The sequence below is a fragment of the Aythya ferina genome, assembly GCF_964211825.1.
Source record: "Aythya ferina genome assembly, chromosome: 3".
Classification (NCBI taxonomy): Eukaryota; Metazoa; Chordata; class Aves; order Anseriformes; family Anatidae; genus Aythya; species Aythya ferina.
This window is the reverse complement of record NC_140298.1, coordinates 18946591-18967477: the sequence shown is the minus strand read 5'-3', so window position 1 is coordinate 18967477 and position 20887 is coordinate 18946591. Positions and strand designations below refer to the sequence as shown.

The 20887-nt window shown below is 45.4% G+C and overlaps 1 protein-coding gene across 6 annotated transcripts in view; it reads right to left on the bottom strand.

Annotated features, from left to right (window-relative positions):
• Positions 1-20887, bottom strand: part of PROX1 (prospero homeobox 1) — a 48581-nt gene that overhangs the window by 13171 nt on the left and 14523 nt on the right. For 5 of the 6 annotated variants that reach the window (XM_084512800.1, XM_084512799.1, XM_084512803.1 and 2 more), the window contains 2 exons: positions 19765-19872; positions 14278-14472 (listed from right to left, as the gene is read on the bottom strand). In XM_084512800.1, coding sequence (XP_084368926.1) covers positions 14278-14472; positions 19765-19872 — 303 coding nt within the window. Of the gene's footprint in view, positions 1-14277; positions 14473-17758; positions 18222-19764; positions 19873-20887 lie in introns of those variants that run through there. The other variant, XM_084512804.1, reaches the window with a different exon arrangement.

Genomic DNA, 20887 nt, shown 5'->3' with positions numbered 1-20887 from the left:
TGACCTGGTGGGCAACAAGTCGCCTTGCCAAATAGGAAAGCCAAAATCTCTTGTGGACTTGGGATCAGAGGTCTTCAGCTGGTGAAGGCTGCTCACGTTGCAGAGCGCAAGGTCGTGGAGAGGGGAGGTAAACAGGCTGGGGGGGAGGCCAGATTGCTCTTCGAGCTCTTCTAGGTGGATGGTCTGGGCAGTGACAGGAGAGGGGGGCTCTGCAGGGAGCCTCTTAATCCCAGGAAAAGACATAAAGAGCATCCATTATGGCAAGTGGTGGAGAACCTCTCCGGGATGACGAGTGAGTCCGTGCTGGGGGAGCAGTCTCACCATGTGCAGCTCCAGGGCAGATGGCTTTGCAGTGGGTGTGCAGTGGTCTGGACCAGCACAGGTGCAGCAAAGGCAGAAGATGATTCAGGGGAAATATTTATGCTAGAAGACCTTATACAAAGAACAAACTAGATGTGCACAAGCACCCCAAAGTCAGGGTGAGAACCTGACCTTGGCTGATAATGGGAATGAGATCAATTGTTACAGAAGAGCTTTGGGGGCACAGCACAACCTTCTGAAAGGAGATGCTTGAGAAAGTCTACGTACATCACCCATGTGCAGCCCCGTGTCCCTTACTCACAGGATGAAGATTTAAGCCTGTGGGCTTTGGGGGCAAGCTGGCACCTAGATGTGTATTCCCATACTCACAGCCTGTCATGGAGGAAACCTATGGAGTGGTAGTCCCTTCCCAACCCTTCCCTTCCCCTAAGGCACCAATGCTGGAGCCAAGCCAGAAGGAACACAGCAAGGCACCTGGCTACTTCTGAGGCCATTTTCTTGTGGCTTGTGGGGAGGCAGGTGACACTGGGACACTGGTGTCTTTCCCCACGTGCATCCCACCGAGCCAGTGACCCCCTACTACACGAAGAGCTAGAAGCAGCCCATTTTCACCTATCCCACTCACCTACCTATCCCCGGGGCCCTCTGCTAAGCAGGGACTTGCACAGTTCACAGCTGCAGGCACTGTTTCCCAGGCTAACCCTGTCCAGAGCTTCTCCTGCTCTCTCAAGGGCAGCATGTGTGCAATACCGTGCTGGTGTCCCAGTGTCCTGGCCCCTCGCATTTTTACCCAGCCCTTCACCTCCCCTCACACATCCACACGCTCTCCTTCCCCGAGCGCGGCGAGCTGCTGCGTGGGACCATCTTAGTGCTGCGAGTTGGTGTGGCAGCATATCAAGCAGGAGGCTTTGGCTTCTGCACAGAATTTGGAGGCAGGTTTTGGAGTAAGTTGCTACACTTTTTGGCGCGAAAGCCACGGCAGCATATGGCCCAATGTTCTCGGTTTAAGTCTGACACTTAACATTATTTAACAGTTTCTGTGTTAGGTGCTTTATAAGGTAAAGGAAATTAACAATTTTCAGCTAATTAGATCACTCAATTGGCTGAACATCCTGGACACCTCTTAGAAAAAAATAGGTTGGCTCAGGCGATGGAAAGGCTAATGCCTCTTCCATTATCACTTATGAGGAGAGGGAAATAGTTGGAAAGGATGCTTTTACTTTAAAAACACAAATGAAAAATACCTCAGCCATTGGACACTTCCCTAAATACACTTTTCTCCCTACCAACACCTTTCTAGAGACCAGGGCACTGGTTTGCCCACTGCTACGTGTGCCTCAGTCCCCTCTTGTGCCACCACGGTCTGTGTTTATTGCTTTTGAGTTTGCTCTCACAGCTCTTGCTGTGCAAATCTGTTAAGAAACAGATTTTTGGGGAAGAGAAGAAGGTAGACAAGGAGTTGGGTGGCTGCTCAGCATGGTCTGCTGTCCCGCTGCCAGCCCCAAAAGGGGATCCCACTCCTGTGGGACAGCACCAACACCCCAGTGCTGAGCCTGGTGTGCAGGAAGAGAAAAGCATTAGCCCGAGCCCAGCTTGGAAAGAAAAATTGGGAAAACAACAGAGGTTCCTTCTTGCAGTTCCTGTTATGCCAGAGCTTTTTCAGTCTTTGTAAAAAGCTGGAAAACACATGGCCCTCAAATGATTTAAGAATGCACTTTAAACCTGTTTGCCTGAAATGAAGCTGAGATGCCTTATCCCCTGTGTGGGGTTTGGGGCACTACTAATCTACTGCTGGCTTACTGTTATCTCCTCTGCCAAGCTCACAAAAGGAGGGAGAACGGGCACGGCTCTTACAAGGAAAAAAAGCCTGACAGTGGGGCTGCTGAGATGTCTGATACTATCAGGGAAGTGAAAGTGGTAGCGCAGTGAAAATGGATACTGCGCGATACATTAGATTTAATCACTTGCATTTCAATTAAGCTTTTCCACAAATAAAGCTTGGGAAGTACTCTGCAGGCTCCCTGGGCGGCTGGAGCACCGTCAGCACTGCCGGCCCCGGCTGGAGGCAGGCAGGGAGCAGCACTTCCCAGCTCTACGGGCACAGACACATCATCCCACACCTGCCTCCTGCTTGTCCCTGTGTGGCCAGTACGCCTGGAGGGTCTCTGCCCTGGCACTGCTGTGACCGTAGTTCAGGCACTGAGGCCACCCATCACAGAAATACACTTACTGCCCACTGCAAACACAACGGCCTCGGCAAGCCGGCTTTTAAGCAGAAAACTTGGTGAGACCCAAGAGCTGAGCGGGCTGGAGTAAAAGTAACAGACTTCCCATTTGACAATTTATTTAGACTTATTTGCACCTTGCAATTCGGTCCTCCCCTTTCCCCTTCCTCAAAAAATTATCGATAGCATGTAACTGGGGAGATGATTATCAAGCTTCCTTTGCTGCCTTGCTGATGAATTAGAGCTGCAATGAGACGTAGAGGCTTCTAATGGAAACTCTGATTGCCCTTAACGCACTGCATTGCCAATGGCACTGCTGCAGAGTGGAAAAATCACTAAGGCTCCCACGGCTTGTGATAGCTGGGGGTTTAGTATGTGTTGGGGAAAGTAAGGAAGGACCGCAGGAGGGCCCACTGTCACACCCAAGGTGTCTCATTCCGAACCTGGAGGAGAAATAAGACTCACACCCCCAACAGTCTGACTGTAACTCAGCCCCACTGTGGGGAAATGCAATCTGCTGCAAGAGGCTGCTGACAACGCCAAGCGGCACATGATGTGCCCTGCTGCCAAATTCTGGCAGGTACTGTGCACAGGCGCCCACAAAAAACCTGCCCAGGGAAGTAAGTATGAGGATGACCACCCAATGCTGGCTCGCCCCCCAGCAGGACATCCTCCACTCTCAAGATCTATTTCCATGCCTAAGAGAGCAGGGCATGTAGAAACTGCTAACCATGAGTAGAGAGGTTTGCAGAGCTCATAGTGCGTAGGGATTTTTTTTTTTTAATTCAGCAGAATTTGGCCCTTTAGATGAAACATTAATACTATAGCAGAAGCCCCAATTAAAGGCTTGTATATCTAAAGTACACCTCATAATGCATGCATAAAAACATCTAACAGTGAGTAAACATCAGTAATTGGTGTTGCTTAGTCCTCTTCACTCTCCCCACCTCTCTGCATTGCAGTAACCTCCGTCGGCTGTGCCTGCCCCTGAAAAAGCCCCAGCGGTTTCCACAGTGCCCTTTCCGTGCTCGGTTTGTGTGTGCTGGGGCCAGGGGAGGCAGGGATGGGAAGCAGGTGGTGCTTAATCAGTCTGGCAGGGAAATGGCTGGTCACTGGGGTCCTTTTGGGGGTGGCATGAAGGTGGTAAGCGTGCCCTCTGGCAGTGGGAGACCTCCCTTCCTCTCTCCCATGGCAGAGGGTAGGGGCCAGGGAAGGAAATTGCGCATGGTTTGTGGGCACGGGATGCTGTAAATGAAGCAGCCCCACCAGCCCAGGCTTCCCCCTAGACTATCTCTGCTGAGCTCCTGCCCAGTGTAGCTGTGCACGTCTGGATGGAGCCCACCGTGATGGGATGAACTGCTCCAGCCAGAGCTGTGCGGCTGTAGGCATCCAGTTACCAGGTCCAGTGCGGGACCAGCGAACCTTGTGAGGTCGGAAGACAAAGTCTTCAGCCCTAATGGACTGAGCTGCCTCTCGTTTGACTCCTCTCTAGCCCTTGCGGAAGGAAACGGTGCGGCTGCAGACGGCGCTGGATGAGATAACCTCGAGGCTGGGCCCGATGGAGCCAGCCCTCTCCGCAATTGCATGAGATAAGCCACTTCGGCTTCTCCCTGAACACTGATACTTGGCAGTTAAAGGGCTTTTCTTTTCAGTGTTGATTTCCCCTCTCTCCTGTGGAAAAGTTTCTGAAGTTGTAGACTACTGCTTTAAATGCATTTATGCGTCTACATCATCATTGTCCCCTAAGCCTCAATCAGTCCCGCAGCCTTTCTGCTGAGCAACAGAGATCGTGTCTCCCCGCTCTGCTGCTCTCTACATAGCCCCTCCGTTGCATGCAGAAGCAACTTCCAGGCCGTACCATTGAGCACTTTTGGACTACTGCATGGCTACAGCTTCCTCTGATGGCACATTTCCACCAGCGCCTTGAAACCGTGCCCCCCAAGGGCAGTTCACGAGTCCCGCTGGTAGCACAGTGAAACAAGGCAGCACCAGGCTGTGCAACCTCCCCCTCTGCAGATAAGAAGGATGAACCTTGCCCCTTCCAGATCCACAGGGAGAAACCATCTCCAGTATGTCGATTACCTTCGTTCAGTTGGCCCTTCTGGCTGTCCCTCTCTCTCACCCAGCCATGCACACGCGTCAGGAAGGCGCTGGGCTCTGTCTCTGCACTACAAAATTCAGCAACACGCCAGTCCTGCCACAAGCTCTGCGTAGCTACGAAGTGCCCCATGATGCTAAATACTCCCTCTCTCTTAGACTGAGTAGTGTTTTTTAACTGCAGTCCTTGCATTATTGTCGTCACTTCAGTATGGTACTGAGACGTGGCTCCTGCAGCTCCCAGGTTCTCTCTCATGCAGGTGACGGGGACAGAGTCCCCGTGGACCTCTGCGATGTTCTGCCATTGCTTCCTCTTGGGCTCAGCATTTCACTTCTACAGATTTAAGCATCTTTCAAAATAACATCTCCATTGCATTAGGCTGGAGATCACAAGGTTTTGTGACTCTGCTAAACCTCTCTCCCAGTTTCCAAAGGTCATGGAAAATCCCTAATTCATGTTATGAGGACCCGACCCTCATCCATTTTAAAACACCTTGAGGATACCGAGCAGTGCTCTGCTTGAAGGTGACCTACTCAAAGTCCTACAGGAGGGGCAACCCTATCTGTATGACTTCTGTTAAAGTCAGTCACACAGCCCAGACCCTGCACCGTGAGACGGTATTGGCTGGGACCTCCTCTTTTGGCAAGAGCCCCTTACAAAAATAAAAACAACGCCCCCCTCTACCCCACAGCCATAAACATGATGGCTCCGTGGCTCCAAATCTAGGTCTGCAATCAATTTTTCATTTTAAAATAAACAAATGAAACTTTTTTTTTTTCAATTAACATTTAACAAATATTCACACACTTGACTGTATAGTGATACAACAAAAGACAGCTCTTCAGCTGGCACGCATTAATTAGCTCCTCTGACTGCTGGAGCTGATTTACACCAAAACTGAGAATCCAGCCCAGAATTTAGTTCAGTACCATGTAAAAAAAGTGCGGGGTGGGTGGGATGTGGATGGCAAAATCTTAGAAAACTAGCAGCTAGCCCACTAGTTCAAATCTCTCTGGTATGATAGTTACATAGAAGAGCTTCGATAAAGTTTAGAAGATCAAACATTTTCTTCAGTTTTCACAGTACAAAATGTTCTATGCCCTTTAATGTGAAAAAAGGAGTAAGAACACACAGCTTATAAGAAATTTCAGTCGATCAGGTCTTACAAACTCTCTTCTCCTTCACTGGAAGGTGCTGCTTCTGCATGAAAAATTTAGCTGTGTTGTCTAAAAGAAATAAAGCCTGGAAGAATAACGTGCAACTTGCATGTTACCCACTACACCACAACTAGAATTTACTAGATGGTAAGAGAAATCATTGGTTTCGTAATTTTTTCTTATTCTTTTTTTTTTCTTTTTTTTTTTTTTTTTCCGAACGACAAGTTTTAAAATATTGCCACTGACTGGAACTGCCTAGCCTAACAAATTCTTTCTGTGCAGGATGAATGAAAAAGGATTTAAGCTTGAGAGGAGTAAGACTTTACTCTTGTGAGGAATAACATGGGTTAAAATTCACCTTGCTTCTCACTCCTCATCCAGGATGGATTTTTGGAGAACCCAAATACAGACATCTGGAAATCAGTTTTGCACAGAAAAATAGAAAACAGGGAAGAACTAGGAAGATGAATAAAGGCTCATCACAGACACAAAAGAACAGAGCAAAAAGAAGCTTGGATTTGGGTATTCTTGTCTGGCAAGGAGGCAGGCAGTAAGGCTAATGAAGCATTTGCGTTATGGGACGTATGCCAGCGTAACAAAGAAGATGTGCATCAGCTCTGCAGATGTGCCAAAGCCCCCAGAGCAAAATAATGACATAATCACCATCAGTGTCACAGACCAGACTGTACACAAGGTGACATGGGAGAGAATAAATAAGAGTCTTTAGAGGCCTGCAGTACACACACGGGAAGGAATAGCCATTCCTCACAACTGCCACAAGAGAGTGGCGAGAGGTTGAGTATAATGTGTGCAGCTAGCAAAAGAAATCTTGAATTGTGCAAGGCTAGCGCACTATAAATTGGTGCTTTTCTCCATCTCCAGTTGACGTTTCAATTCCCACTACCCCTTGTTGAATGCAAAATGAAATGGCAGTAGGAGTCGGAAGAGTTTGCCAAGTTGTGTTTTGTTTTGTTTTTGTTGTTTTTTTGTGTTTTTTTTTTTTTTTTTTTTGGAAAGGGGTTGTTTTGTTTGAGAAGAGGACGGGGCAATAAGGATGAGTACCAGTAAATAACTGTAAAAACAAAAAAAAAGAGAGAGAGAGCGAGAGAGAGAGACAAAAAAACCTCACCCAAAGCAAAGCACGGCACACCACCACTCCACGCACACAGAGGCGCACGCACAGAAACCCTGCACCATTCGGCTGGAACAATCCTAGGATTCCCCCAGAGCGAAATTAGAAACAAACAAGGACAGGTTTCGCTTTTTTTCGGGGGCTGCACTTTCTGGTTTACTGTTATTCATGAACTAAACCAGGAAAAATCCCACTAAAATTATTTTCCACGCTAAAGGACGAGATTACTATTTTATTGATCAGTAATAAAACACCGCTTAGGGCAATTTACTACTTAACATGTTATTTGCGGTGGGGAGTAATCTGAAAAGCTCTGAGTACCCTTAAATCATTTCACAACAGCTCTTCCTGCGTAAAAGCACGCGCTTGCCTCAGTACGGCTGGGCGATGCGGTAGCGTGTTGTTTTTTTTTTTTTTTTTAACAGGACTTTTTGACGGATTTTTTTAAAGGGAGCATTTGTCTGCTGGAGCAGAGCAGCCCTGACAGTCGTTCACGGGGCTGCCTGGGTGAACGGTAACAGAGAAGGAGGTTGGCTGAAGGCGCCACCAGGGCTCTGGCAGAAGGAACACTCAAGTACGTAATTGTTCGCAGGATCAGGCCCTACAAGAGGAGCTCAGAAGAACAAAGCACTTGGCTTCACCAGTGTCCCTTTTCATTGCTTCTAATGAAAGATTCATAAGAATAACTTTAATTTTTTATGATCTTTTTTTTGCATTACTGTATTAGCTGCATCTTCTTTGTACGTAATTTCTTCTTAAATACAGAAAACCTGTTTCCAAACGCCAGGCTTAATAACTTAATCAGTACAATAATTGATCTTGATTGTTGTGCAGTCCTTCTTAACATTAAGGAAGTGAGATGGAGCCCAGAAAATGTTTTATATGATTATCCTGTTTCATTGCAAAGCGATGTATTTCTGTAGAATGCAGGTAAAGGTCCAGAGTGGAATCCTTTTTTTTTTTTTGCGATTAAAAAAAAAAATTAATACCTCCCTAATTTGCTAGTTAAACTGTTCAGTGGAAGAATTATTGTATTTGTCTTTTTTGGCTTCGCCCAATTAATTGGAGCAGTAACATAACGATTGTTAATAAACAGCCCTAATTTGACTATACTTCTTGCATATCTACTAACCATACCATATATTTGTTCAGCGTACCATCGGGGAGAACAGGGAAGCATGTATATAATTTCATCCTGTGGTATATGAAGTTTAATAATTATGCCACAGAGGAATCTAAATTAATAGCAGAAGGCATAACAATATTAATAATCTGCTTAGCAAACTCCAGCTTCTTTGCACTTTGATGTTATGAGCAGAGACAGGAGGAACTGTGGCAGTTTTTTAAATTGGGTGAGTGTTTGTTTCTGTTACAGCTCACACCAGCGCTTTCTTTCATGCTTTTTCTACTACGCATCCTTCTTCCCTCTAAGAAAAAAAAAACACAAACAAACCACAAAACCAAAACAACAGAAAGAAGCAAAAACACAGAGCAACTCAACAAACAAACCAACGCTTATTTGGTGCGTTTCGATCAAAGCTGGCTGATCGAATCTTTCATTTATTTACCAAAGTTTCATGGCAGCCATTCTTCATAATTACAGCAGGGTTGCAATTTTTTCCCCCCCTTGCATAAAGGAGAAGGGGTTCTGAGAAAGTTTTTAATTAGCTAAATAGGTCTGTGTAATCTAGATGAAATAAACACGCCCGTTTGAAAAGGTTGTTAGAAGTTTTGCAGCCATTTAATCCATAGATGGCTGAACACAATGATACCTTCCGCAGACAGCCACCGCCACCACCAGCAGCTGTTAGAAGAGAGCTTGCTCCCTGCTCCTATTGATAACCCTTTGTGGAACGAAGAAAAAGAGCTGAGGGAAGGAGAACTGAATGTCAGACAATAGACATCGCTACACACACTGTCTCTGAACTTTCCTCATCTCTGAAGGACAATTAATTATGAAGGCCTTTGGGGTAGGTCGAAGCAAGGGAAAACCTACTGCTGGCCCAGCACTCCAGCCGCTATCTCTGTGTTTGTTAAATGGTCGTGCCTGTTGGGGAACCAGAGTAGCAGCCACCAAAATAGCCAATAGATCATTTAGGAAAAAGAGAGCAAAAGATTTTTTTATGTGTGCCTGTCCTTGTATAATTCTATTCTCACTGTGAAATCATCCATACACAAAACACAAGGACAATTTTTTTTTTTTTTTTAGAAGAGCCACAGGGTAGGTTACAGTCAGAAACGGCCTCTCAGTGGTGTGTTAAAAAGGATGGTCTTTTCACCAAATCATTTCACAGAGGCAAAACAGACAAACACAAAGAGTTGAGACTTTTTCTCCTACATTAAATAGAGTAACTGATAAGGTCAGACATATGATACCTAAAGACATGAATCTGTGAACTCTTGAAGTCAAAGGACTTCTCTGTGCAAAGGAACAATCTTTCAAAGGAAATAGATCATAGAACTCCACTGAATCCCCTTTAAACTTTATGAAGCAGGAGGAGAAAAAGCTCTAAGTAGGGAAGCTTGACAGAAGAGCCTTGAACTATTTTCTGAAGGAAAGATGAGACCCTCCCTAGGCTGCCACAAAACATCTTTTTTTTTCTAAAGGCTCTTCTGAACTTTGATATGTGCCAAGACACCGCTATTGAAAGCTGTATAATTATGTGCTATAGCCACTGTAGAAAATGCTTTGTTCACCACAACAAAGAACAATAAGCAAAGTAAAGTGACATTACACTGTATCTTTTTCTTTAAGAATGTTGAGAAAGGTCACGGTACGTTATAACTAATAAAGCTGTTGAGTAAGGAAGTTTAAAGTTGATCTTGCTGTGCTTAAATGTAACCCAATGACAAAAAGGCAGAGGGAACTAAAATTGTAATGACATTAAAAAATAGATCATATATCAATGTGCCAACTTCATTATACAAACACCTTGAATCCAGAGGACACAAACATAAAAAACGAGCGTAGTCCTGCAACAGTATTCCTCCTGCGATTCCTCCCTAATAGCTTCCAACTACAATCTGCAGTTCCACCAACTGCAAAAGCTGATTAACCAGCATTAATTGATACGTGTGCTGCACAGCCCTTCTACTGAAAGCCGTGGATTTTGTTACTCAATTTACAAATCAGCTTCGACTCCTGTGCAGTTTTCAAGGAAAGCTTTGCTGTTTCACAAGAGCGCCTCTTCAAAATTAAAACAAAACAAAACAAAACAAAACAAAACAAAACAAAAGGAAAAAGGCCTGAGGGCATCAATTAAATTTCCCGAAAGCAAGAAGATTTTTAAGTGAGAAGGAAGTTCCATCTAGATATATGTTTTAGTTTCTCTTCAGGGGAATCGGGACAGTTATGTCTGCTATTCTCAAATTGCAAATTCAGCTTTATTCTCCTTGCAGCAGACTGCAAGAGAGAGGCCTTCCGACTTTTTCTTTAAGAATGCTGAGAATGATGTCGAAACACTGCAACAATAAACCCCTTGAATGAGGAAGTCTACAGCTGAGGAAAAAAATGCGAGGAGTGTAATACTAAAATAAACAACTGTCCCATTAGCCTGTGCCCACTTCTGGTCCCATTACAAGTGCACAGATCGCCGCTGCAGCTTGCAAAGAAAGAGCACGCAAGCTTTGAGATGGAAGTTAGCAAGTTATTGACTTGATTTTCAGTTCTCTGGAGACCACTTTACACTGCTCGAGTTGTGTAAAGGAGCATTAGGGTGGTTATAAATTCTCCCTTACAGTGCCTTCGTATTGCAAAAACATGTGTACATGGCCTCAGTTTAAATAAGAATCAGGTTCAAAGGCTTTAATTCTCCTTCTGATGAACCCTAATTCAGTTTGAGATGAATCCTGCAGGAAGGACACGGGTTCCTAAAATAGGCACATGAGTGGCCGGAATTTTCAATAATTTAGGATGTCTTGATTTTTGGATGCAGTAATGGGCACACGTCATTGTCAGGGAATGGACCATCGAGGACCTCCTGACAAAGTGGCTCTCAATGACACATCTCCAGTTGAGCATCTCAAAATGGACCTGGCCTAAACCCATCATCACTTCTGAAAATTTTGGCAGCCAGCGTTCCTCTCAAGAGCTCATGGACCACTTATGTGACTGGGTTATTACTTGGACTTCATAGGTGGTGTTACTTGAATTGCTTTAATTAATCCCATTGATGGTTATGGGACTAACTCAAAGCTCTTTAAGATAACCATTCTGCTAAGACTTGAGCACAACCAGCCTCAATTAGGTTTTTCCTCACCACTATGATTCTCCCCTGCCAAAAGCAGAGGCAACTTCCTAAAAATGTTTTTCACCTTGGGGCGTTCCCATGGGCTATGTGCAGGAGCGTAGTGAGCGTATGCGGCAGGCAGGAGGGAGGGAATCGAGGGAAATGCCTTGCATGGGCGGACTGAGCCTGGGATTTCAGAGCTGGGGCTGGGTTGTTAAATGTGTACAAGGAAAAGGACCATGCAGAGAGATGTTAATGTACAGAGGATGACAGTAACTACAAAAAATGCCAGGGAAAACGGCTGATGGAGGAACGGGAGCCAAAGCAAGGATAAAATCCAGGTACTATCCTCAGGCCAATTTCTTTTGCTTGGTTTAAGTAAATAAATTGAAAAGAAAAAATAACCATATTTTTATTTTATCTGGCTTTTTATTTTATCTGGCAGCATGGTGTCCCCCTCACTTGAAACCACCCTGTCACAGTTACAACTGTGAGTGCTGATGCTCTTTTTTAGGACAGATTTTGAAAGAGAGTTACAAAATGATTTGGGATTATTTTTTCTTTTCATGCATGGCAACAATACCTGACTTTCGTTACTGCAGCTGGCATTCAAAAAGCCTATGGCAGCACCACAGATGAGACTGATATCAAGTGGCACTGCAAGCTGTCCTCTCTTTCTGACCAACTTCGTTCGGCACTTGTGCTGGGACACTGACATTTGCGGCTTTCATTCACCAGGACAAGCCGCCTTCTCCCTCCTTGGCAGAACTGCCCCAGAAGAGAGAAGCATCTTCATTTTTCATTAAAAAAAAAAAAAGAAGAAAAAAAAAAAGAAAAAGAAAAAGCTTTTTTTCCCCCTTCTTTCAAGACTCTTTTTCAAATTGTTCTGTGCAGCTACGCTCAGCACAAGTTCCTCCAGCGAACCCCACAGCAGGAGAGAGAAGCGTGGAAGCCGCCACACACACGTCCACACACGTGTGCACACAAAACACGGGCAGAGCTGCACGGCGCAGGAGGAGGCGTTGTATCTCTCTCTGGCTCGCAGCCACAAGGGTACAATGGCAAGGCTAAAAACGATAGGGCATGTGGTTTGTTAAACATCTTATTTGACTTTGCTAAAAGCTGTCAGTTCCACTGCACCGGGAGAGAAACACGGTATCACAGATTCCTGAGCAAATCAATGGCACAGCTTGATACGGACCAAACGCACGTTTTAGCTTTATCATTTTTTTTTCCCTAATAGTCAATTTAGGAATATTAAAGTACATGCACAAATTTCACCCAAGAAGAAATAAAGGTGGAGGGTTTAGGAAGAGTAGTGGATGTGATTTAAGAGGAACAGCCTATCAAACTAATCAGAAGATCAGCAACGCATCACTGAAGTATGGAAAGAAGGAACTTTGATGACGCTAAATATGGCAAATGCTCAGTTTGCTAAATCCCTTTGGATCCAATTTCAACATTACAGTAGTTGTCATTTTTGCCTTGCAGCTCGTGGGGGAGGGACTGAGCATTTATCGGAAAAGTTACATAGGCTACACTAAAAACTGCACTGTGCAGCTTAATGATCTCGTAACTGCTGGGTCTTCAGAGCAAAACCAAGATTTGAACCTCTGGGAAATTCTCATTATATGAGATAACACACGAGAGGCTGCGTGAAAGGATCTGCAAATCACCGCCATTTATAACATGCCAGAAGGCCTTTTCCTCCATGATAGAGGAAAAAGCAAGGGGCTCCCGTTGCCGAGAGGAGGAAACAGCCACCAGTGGCAGCGCTAAACACGAGATTCCTATTTTCTTATCTGCCTGAAAACACCTATATGTTCCCCACGTTTCTTCACTGAAGTAATCCATTGTCATCAACATTGCAACTAACGCTTTGAAAAGCAGACATTAGTGCCTGAAATCATAAAGGATCGAGACTTTTGGAGCACAAAGATCGTTGCAACCTAGGCTCTGCAAACAGGATAAAAGTTGTGATGACAAGAAGAAAACCTTGAGGGAATTTAAACACTCTTTGATGGAAGAGAAGTTAGTAACACCTGCCCCTTTGTGTGTTTCCCTTTCTTTTCCTGTGCTTCCCTGTCACATCTTGGCATCCACAGAGCCTGAGCCCCTTGGGGGCCTGGGGGTGCTGGCTTAAAAGTCTGGGTATCGTCAGCTGTAACAAAGGGCAGAGCCCCTGGGGAGCATCCTGATTCACCTGTCCTGTCCATGCAACCTCTCTCCTAGGAAACACTGCTCTGAGCAAGCTCCTCTTAGAGATTTTTTTACACTACCTGAACTTAAGTACTGTGAAAATGATCACCACTAAAAATCCCCCAGAAGGATTTAGGTGGGAAACCATCCACCTTATGCTGATGAATGTCACTTCTGCTACAGGATGAGGCTCAAAACGCAACTTGCCACTGAATGACGGGTGCAGACAAAAATCATAATAAAACGAACACCACTACAACTTTCCCACTGCTCTTGATCAAGAGCTGGGATTCCTTCCGCCTCCCCTCACACATTCAAGCACGTGGTCACCTCTGAGGATCTGCACCATGCACAGTGCCCATGGAAGTGCCCAGGGCTGGTAAACAGGAGACTTCATCAAAGCTACCAACCCGTTTTGAGAGAAAACACAGCGTGTTTACCTCGAGTAATCATTTTATCCTGTAGCTTGACAAAGCAAGTGCATTTCAGCTCTGTAAGTCACATGAGGAAAGCAGGGAAAGGCAGCTGCGTGTGGCCATGGACCTGGGCAGCCTGCTCTGGATGTCCCTGTGTCAGCAGGGGTTGGAGCAGGTGGCCTCCACAGGTCCCTGCCAACCTCACCCAGCTTGTGAAGGGTTTGATGGTGCAATTAGGGAGCTCTGAAAGAGCCCTGAGTTGCCTGCTCTCGCTACAGTCCCTCCAGACACAAACTTCAAGAAAACTAAGAAACTTACCAAAAAGTCAAACCTTTCATCCCTTGTTAAGTCCTAGCAAGGCTTATGTCTCCAGCAACCACAGTATCATGGCTAGGAGGCGTAGAGCACCCTTCCTACCACAGGAAGGTACCGTCATCACCTTGAGCACTGCCTGCCCCGCGGCGCGACCCACACAAGCAGAAACGAAGATGGGTGCCTACCTCAAAATCATTCGCTTTATTGTAGTGCATGTTCAGGGCCCTGTACAGCTCACAGTCTCTGGTTATAGACAGCTCCTCCGTGCTCGTGACCCCGTCGTTGATGGCTTGCCGCGCGTACTTCTCCATCTGAATGTAGTAAAACTCACGGAAATTGCTAAACCACTTGATGAGCTGAGAGGTAATGCATCTGTTGAACTGTTGAATTTAAACAGTAAGAAGGGTAAGAGCACTGACATTCCTTCCCCCCAGCCCCATTATTTTCAAAAAGCACACCTCCCTCCCCTTCCCCTCCACCTCCTAAACTCGGGTGCCTGTGTTTCCAGCGCAGGGAGAGGGGGAGGAGGCGGCAGGCAAATTACGCAAGTGTATCGGGTGAGGGGAAAATGTGTACGGCCAAAAAATTCCTAGACGAATAACTAAAGGGTAATGACACGGCATCCAGCCACCCTCCAAATCCCGCAACTGCCTAGATTTGCACCTTCCCTTCCCCCCACAGCCCACCGCGCTCTCGCAATTAAAAACTGTGGCTTGCCTGCCAGGATGCGCAAAAACTGGTTGTTTTGAGGTGGAGGTGTCACGGGCAACGCGGTGGACTTTGGTACTGCTAATTGGCCAGCCCCTCTCCCTCTCAGGCTGACTTAGGGGTTTTTGCATCGGCTGCTGAGCAGAGCGGGAGAGCGCGACCTTTCCCTTTCCCTGATCACTCTGCACACATCGCAGCTACGTGTGCTCCCGCAGCTACACTGCTCCTCGGCTGTGCCATAAACACTCCCATTGTGTTCTGCCGCTGCCGCTGGAGAGCCTTTCCCTCCTTCCTTTCCCCCTCTCCGGTGAATTTTAAGTTTAGTTAATTTGGCCACAAAACAGCGCAAGAGGAGACAAAAGCCAGACCTCTGCGGCACTTAGGAAAGGTCAAGGTGATAAAATGTTAAGCTCCTTTAGACTTTGGTCCCCGAAGGTGGCCTGCGCCCCCCGAACTGAAGATGTCATCTGAGACACACTGCAGATGACACCATCCTATCGACAGCCTCGCTGCATGCGCAAAGGACAGATGCGTCCCAACTTGCCAAGTTAAAGCCAATAAATCCATAGCTTTATATCAGGCGAGCTGATATACGGCCCCCTGCCTTTTGTCATCACAGGCATTCACTTCCCCCGGCCCCCAGAAAGAGGGGTGCATTAATCAAAAATCAACAAAGGCCACTTATCAAGCGCCGGCCATGAGAACGTCCAGGCCCCCAACAAGATGACAGCTAAAGTGTGTGCTGGGGCTGTAATTACTGCGCAGAAAGTTGTTTCTCTGCGAGCAAAGATAATAAATGAAGGAAAATTTATGGCAGGGAATCTAAGTAACAAGGAAACAGAAGCAGGGAGACTGGTGTTTCTCCCAAAAGGCCAACTTGCATCATAATTGCCATGCAGTTGCAAGGGTCCTTACAGATAATTGACCAGAAAATGATTAAGTCATCATCAAATCGCTTCTGCTTGCAAGAGTTCAAACATGTACTTAACCTATCCAAGAATTATATTTTCACTCTGTGTGTCTGCTCTGTCTCTATTCAGCCTTGCGGGGAACCTGATTAAAAAGACAACTGAAGGACCCCCGTTATCTGATCTTCTGGTTGCCGATTTCAATAGAACTTAAACCCATTACGATTTGCTGAACTTGGAGTTCTTTCCATTTTATCTCAGCAGTAAAATACACTGTCCAAATTTCCAGACACTGAGATAAGGACTACAGGCCCCCGTGACGGCTTACTGTTCCTTTTTAATTCTTTTAGAATAAGAAACAAAACATTACAAAATGATAGCAGGCTGTGCACTGGGGAATGAAAATTGCTTTGACATGGAGATTAGGCTCCTGTATTGTTACAAGACATTGTCTCATATGGACAAGAGTACTGTAGAGAAAAAAAATAGAAAGGGTATTTTTTTCTAGAATGGCCATGAATGACCTAATGGGGACGACAAAAAAGTAAGTGCACATGCCATTATTTAGCAATAGGGCATAAAGAGAGATTTAAAGCTTATTGTTGCAGAATGGAAATACCAGAGAGAGAGAACGGACAAAAACAACAGACTCCCCAAACATGAGACAAGCAAAACGACAAACATAACAGCTTGAAGACCAACACCGCTTTTCCCAAATAATTTCACAATGTCTGAAAAAGCAAGGTTGGAGGATTTATAGGCACGTGAAGAACACAAACGTCCTCCCTCGCTGCCTTCTGGTGTTAGCAAAATATTGTTAAACTTTAAAGAGTTAATTATTTTTTTCCTTCTGTAGTGGAGTACAAGAAAAGGATCAATTGTTCTATAAAGAAAAGCTCTGTAGTGTGTTAATGTGTTACTGCAAAAACTAATCGCTACAATAAAGAGTCTGTGTTTCCACAGTGTAAGAGTCTCTGTGACTTTGATTAATGCTTCCCACGGGATACCTCAGCCTCAATATGGGCTGAAGAAACTTCCTAAATATTCAATGAGCATGGTCAAAAGATGTATAAAACAAATCAATCTGACACCTTAATCTGGCTAGGCAGCAGTTGACTCAAGGGGTGGAGGGAATGAGATACATCATTTAACACTGCTGTGTTGAAAAGCCTGTAAGCGTCTGTTCTTCAAAGCTGAAATGACACTGAATCTGTTGTATTTAGCAGTCTAAGAATTATTAGTTTATACATTAAAAACAGCACCAAGTGGTGCGAACGAAGATCACACAGCGCCATCCACGCCAGGCACTTTTTTCCTATTTTCCCAACTTGTTTTCTCACAAGACTTGGCCAAGCTGTGCTCGCGTCTTATTCAGCCCTGTCCGTCTTCTGAACGAGGCTCAGCTGAACTCGGGGCCAGGAGGGAAACCTAAACGGGGCTCTGTCGGGTATAAAGGAAAATGCTCGCATAGCACTGGCTCGGTCGCTTCACTTATTTCCCGTGCTGTCTACGGAGTTAATCAGGGGCGCTAATCGGCTGCTCCAAGCACAGTCATTGCGGCTGTGCCTGAGAATAATTTTCCACCGTGCTAAATCCAGACTGTGTGCAATTGTCCTTCGCTTTCCATCTCTACCAGGTGACCAAGAAAACAGAAATATTACTACTTTAGGAAGTAGTAATAAACAAGCTGGTACAATTTCATTCTCACTTAAAAAATGACAGAATTTTGCAGCACTACAGATCTTACTTTTTGCCATGACATTTTTGAGTTATTGCTACCTTGGGCCAGGGGGAGGAAGAAGAGCACCAATTTTCAGTGGGTGTAAATCTGCACAGCTTCCCTGGTTTCAAGGCAGCTATACACTTTCCCTGAGGGCCTGGCCCCGATATTCAAATTGTTCCCAAGCTTTACTCTCATATTTAAATTTCTGAAATAAATCACTGCCTTAATACAGTTTCTCTTCATTTTTAAGGGCAATTAGTAATGAAATTAAATACAATCGCTTCAAGTATGACACGGTGTGCATACAGCTTTATTAATATAGCCACAATCTTCGGAGCCAAACATTTGGCCAGCACAGCACATGGAAATGTCTCATTAGGGTACCTATTTACATATGTGTTTTCAGCTCATGGACGAGAGCGTTTCAGTGGCAAGCAGCGGTCCTGGTCGGGGACACCTGCTTAAACCACAAGGCTGTGCTGGCTCCAGCTAAGCAAAATTACCTTCTTTTGCTTCTGCAAGTAGGAGCAGTGAAGCTAATGGGCCTGCACGTGGGCAAAAGGGGGAGCAGCATCTGGCCTGAGAAACGCCGCCCATGCCAAGCACTCTGAAGCGCTCAGAGGCATGGAAAATAAACCCAAGAAGAGAAGAACGTATCCAGGATCCGCATCCCTGCTCTGTGATGTGGCTGACCCTGCCTGGCTGTCACATCTCGCCAGGGAGGTGGCTGCTCTCACTTTTGGGTGAATGATCCCTAGCCATATGGTCAGTACTGGGGTTTCTTCTGGTGCTGTATAAATACAAGGTGGCACAAAAGCAAATCACTAGTTTGTCGGAAGACAAAGCCACCCTGTGTGTGTGCAAACACACAGGTAGCTCTCTTCTCAAAAAGAGGGGAAAAACCAGCAGTGACAGAAAAAAAAAAAATCCATAGCCCCATGTGCCAGCTGCGCTAAGTTTCACCGGGTGCAGGACCAACGCTGTGGCTGGTGGCAGCCTCAGAAACACTCCCCCCGATTTGTCCATCCCAGGTGGATCCACTCCCAGAGCCAGCCCTCCACTCAGGCTGCTGTGCAATTTGCAGCGGTGTTTTTTTTTTTTTTTTTTTTTTTTTTTTTTTGGTGTGTTTAATGATTCTTGACCGGCCATTTAGGCTGGGAAGTGCCTGCACTGCTTCCCCTGCCTCCCCTTTATGGACGCTGCCACCATCCGCTGGGTGCGTGGCGCTGAGGGAGAGCAACCTCCAAGGGCATGGCTGTGCGGGCAGCAGCGCACTGCGTTGCGCGGGTGCATGCAATGTCACGGGGAAAATAAAGGGAAAAACTGCCAGCAAACTTCACCAGGGGAAGCTGGTCAGCAGAAACCGGGCCAAGTTCACAAACCTGTGGGATAATCTCTCCCTAAGACTGAAAAAAAAAAAAAAAACAACAAAAAAAAAACATAACCCAAAAGTGATTAAAAGAAGGATTTCTGTAATTTGTGTGTGTCGGGGGGTGGGCAATGTAACAAACTAATTTAAGCTAATGTAATGTTTATAAAGTTACTTAGATAATGACACCATATATGCCATTATAATCATTAAAACCCAATCTATGTGTGTTTTTTTTTTAAACTTAGATGATTAACACAAAATCAAGTTGATGTGAAGGAACAATTACTTTTAGAAAAAAAATCAGGAGGTCCTAATATTCTGTAGAATGAGGGAGGATGCAGCTGTATGTCGACAGCTTTCATATCCTCATTTGAATAATGTGGCCTGAATCTGTCACTTTATTCATCCTCCTTATGCTCAGTGTACTCTGCATCAACAACAAATTAAGTTGTAAATAAGAGACAATCATCACTTTTGTTTTTAAGCAGCTTCTGCATGGAGAATTTCAATGTACTGTTTCTTTTTGACAGAAAGAAAAGGATTCTGCACTGTGCTTATGTAAGCACAAATATGAGGAAACCAACCGAAATGAAACAATAAGGGAACACTTGAGAACTGCTCCAAAATGTTCTTGGAAGTATATTTCTACCACCACAGAAATCTCTTTTTTGATAGGATATGTATAATGGAAATTGTTTGGTTTACTGTAACGATTATCCTTACTTTGCTCTGAAATGTCTTTTTTTTTTTTTTTTTTTTTTAATTTAAAATCCTCCAACCTCTCCTTTCCTCATCCAGGCACAGGCAGAGTACAACTTCGACAGGAAGAAAAAGCACGTAAAGCCAGCCGTAACCTCTGCCTACCCAGAAATATCACTGATCTCTGACAGCACCACACTTCTCCGTGACCAAACACAACATACAGTAAGGAGAGCGGGGGGAGGGGGGAAGATTTTCTTACCTTTACGTCCGAGAAGTAGGTTTTCAGCATGTTGGAACTTGGGTACCGGGTATAAAAGAACATGAGCTTGGCCTTTTTCAAGTGGTTCGGCGACAAGCCTTCCTGCATGTAGGATTGAGTTAGTAAAGGAAAATGCTTTTCTCGAGAAGGCTGTTTCTGAGTGTGCAGAGCTCCCAAAGTGTCCCCTTACTGCTGCACTTCCCCAGCCTGCAGGAGAAATTAGTAACACTGAAACTGCCGCGCTGTCATTTTCTGTAACATAGCAAAATGAGGTATGAGAGGACATGCAACGAAAACACTGCGTTTCCTATCGCTTTTGGGTCTCGGGAATTTTGCAAGTTTACGGCTTGTGCACCATATGTACGTTCACTTGTTGCTAAGGGAACAAATGCACGAAACATGTGCCACAGAAAACTTATCAGGAGCTTTTTCTCCCTCTCCTTTGCAATTCCAGCCAAAGTTTGTTTTTCTCTCTGCGTTGTGCTGCTCACACAAAACAGAGCTAGCGCATGTGCCTCACATGCAGTTGCTGCATCGTTTTGAGCAATGTCTGCTACGGGCAGCACGTTTCACCTGTTTCATCCCTGCCTTAGCATCCCCAGTTACTCTCTCTAATCCCATTACTGCTCTGCTTCAGTGGCTGCCTGGCTAATAAAAGCTAAATTTTCTGGGAGGCAGAGCCCCTCTGTCCCCGCAAACCAACCCAACTTGTCGCCTTCTGGTTTAGCCGGTTAACTCCTCGGAGGAGGAAGCGGCATTTGGGGCTAAGTGATCGATAAATGCGGGCTAGCAGATCAATAAATGGCCACTTACCCTATAAGGCAGCCTATTTATCCTGGAAACATCATTACCTTTTAGATCTGTAAACAGAAGCAACGAAAACAGTTCCCAAGGGAATGTGAAGCTAACCATAACAATCTCGGCTTGCTGATTTTCTCCCGGCTTCTTGGCTCCCTTTTGTGCGCTGCGCGCGAGGACGGCTCTGGTCACATCTGTGCCGCAGGCTGGCCCTGCCATTTCCTCAGCAAATTAATGGCTTTATAATTTATCAGAAATGAAGATGCACGTGGAGAAAATCAATGTGGCCCCCACAAGGTCAATTAAGGGTTCTTCCCAGAAGCTT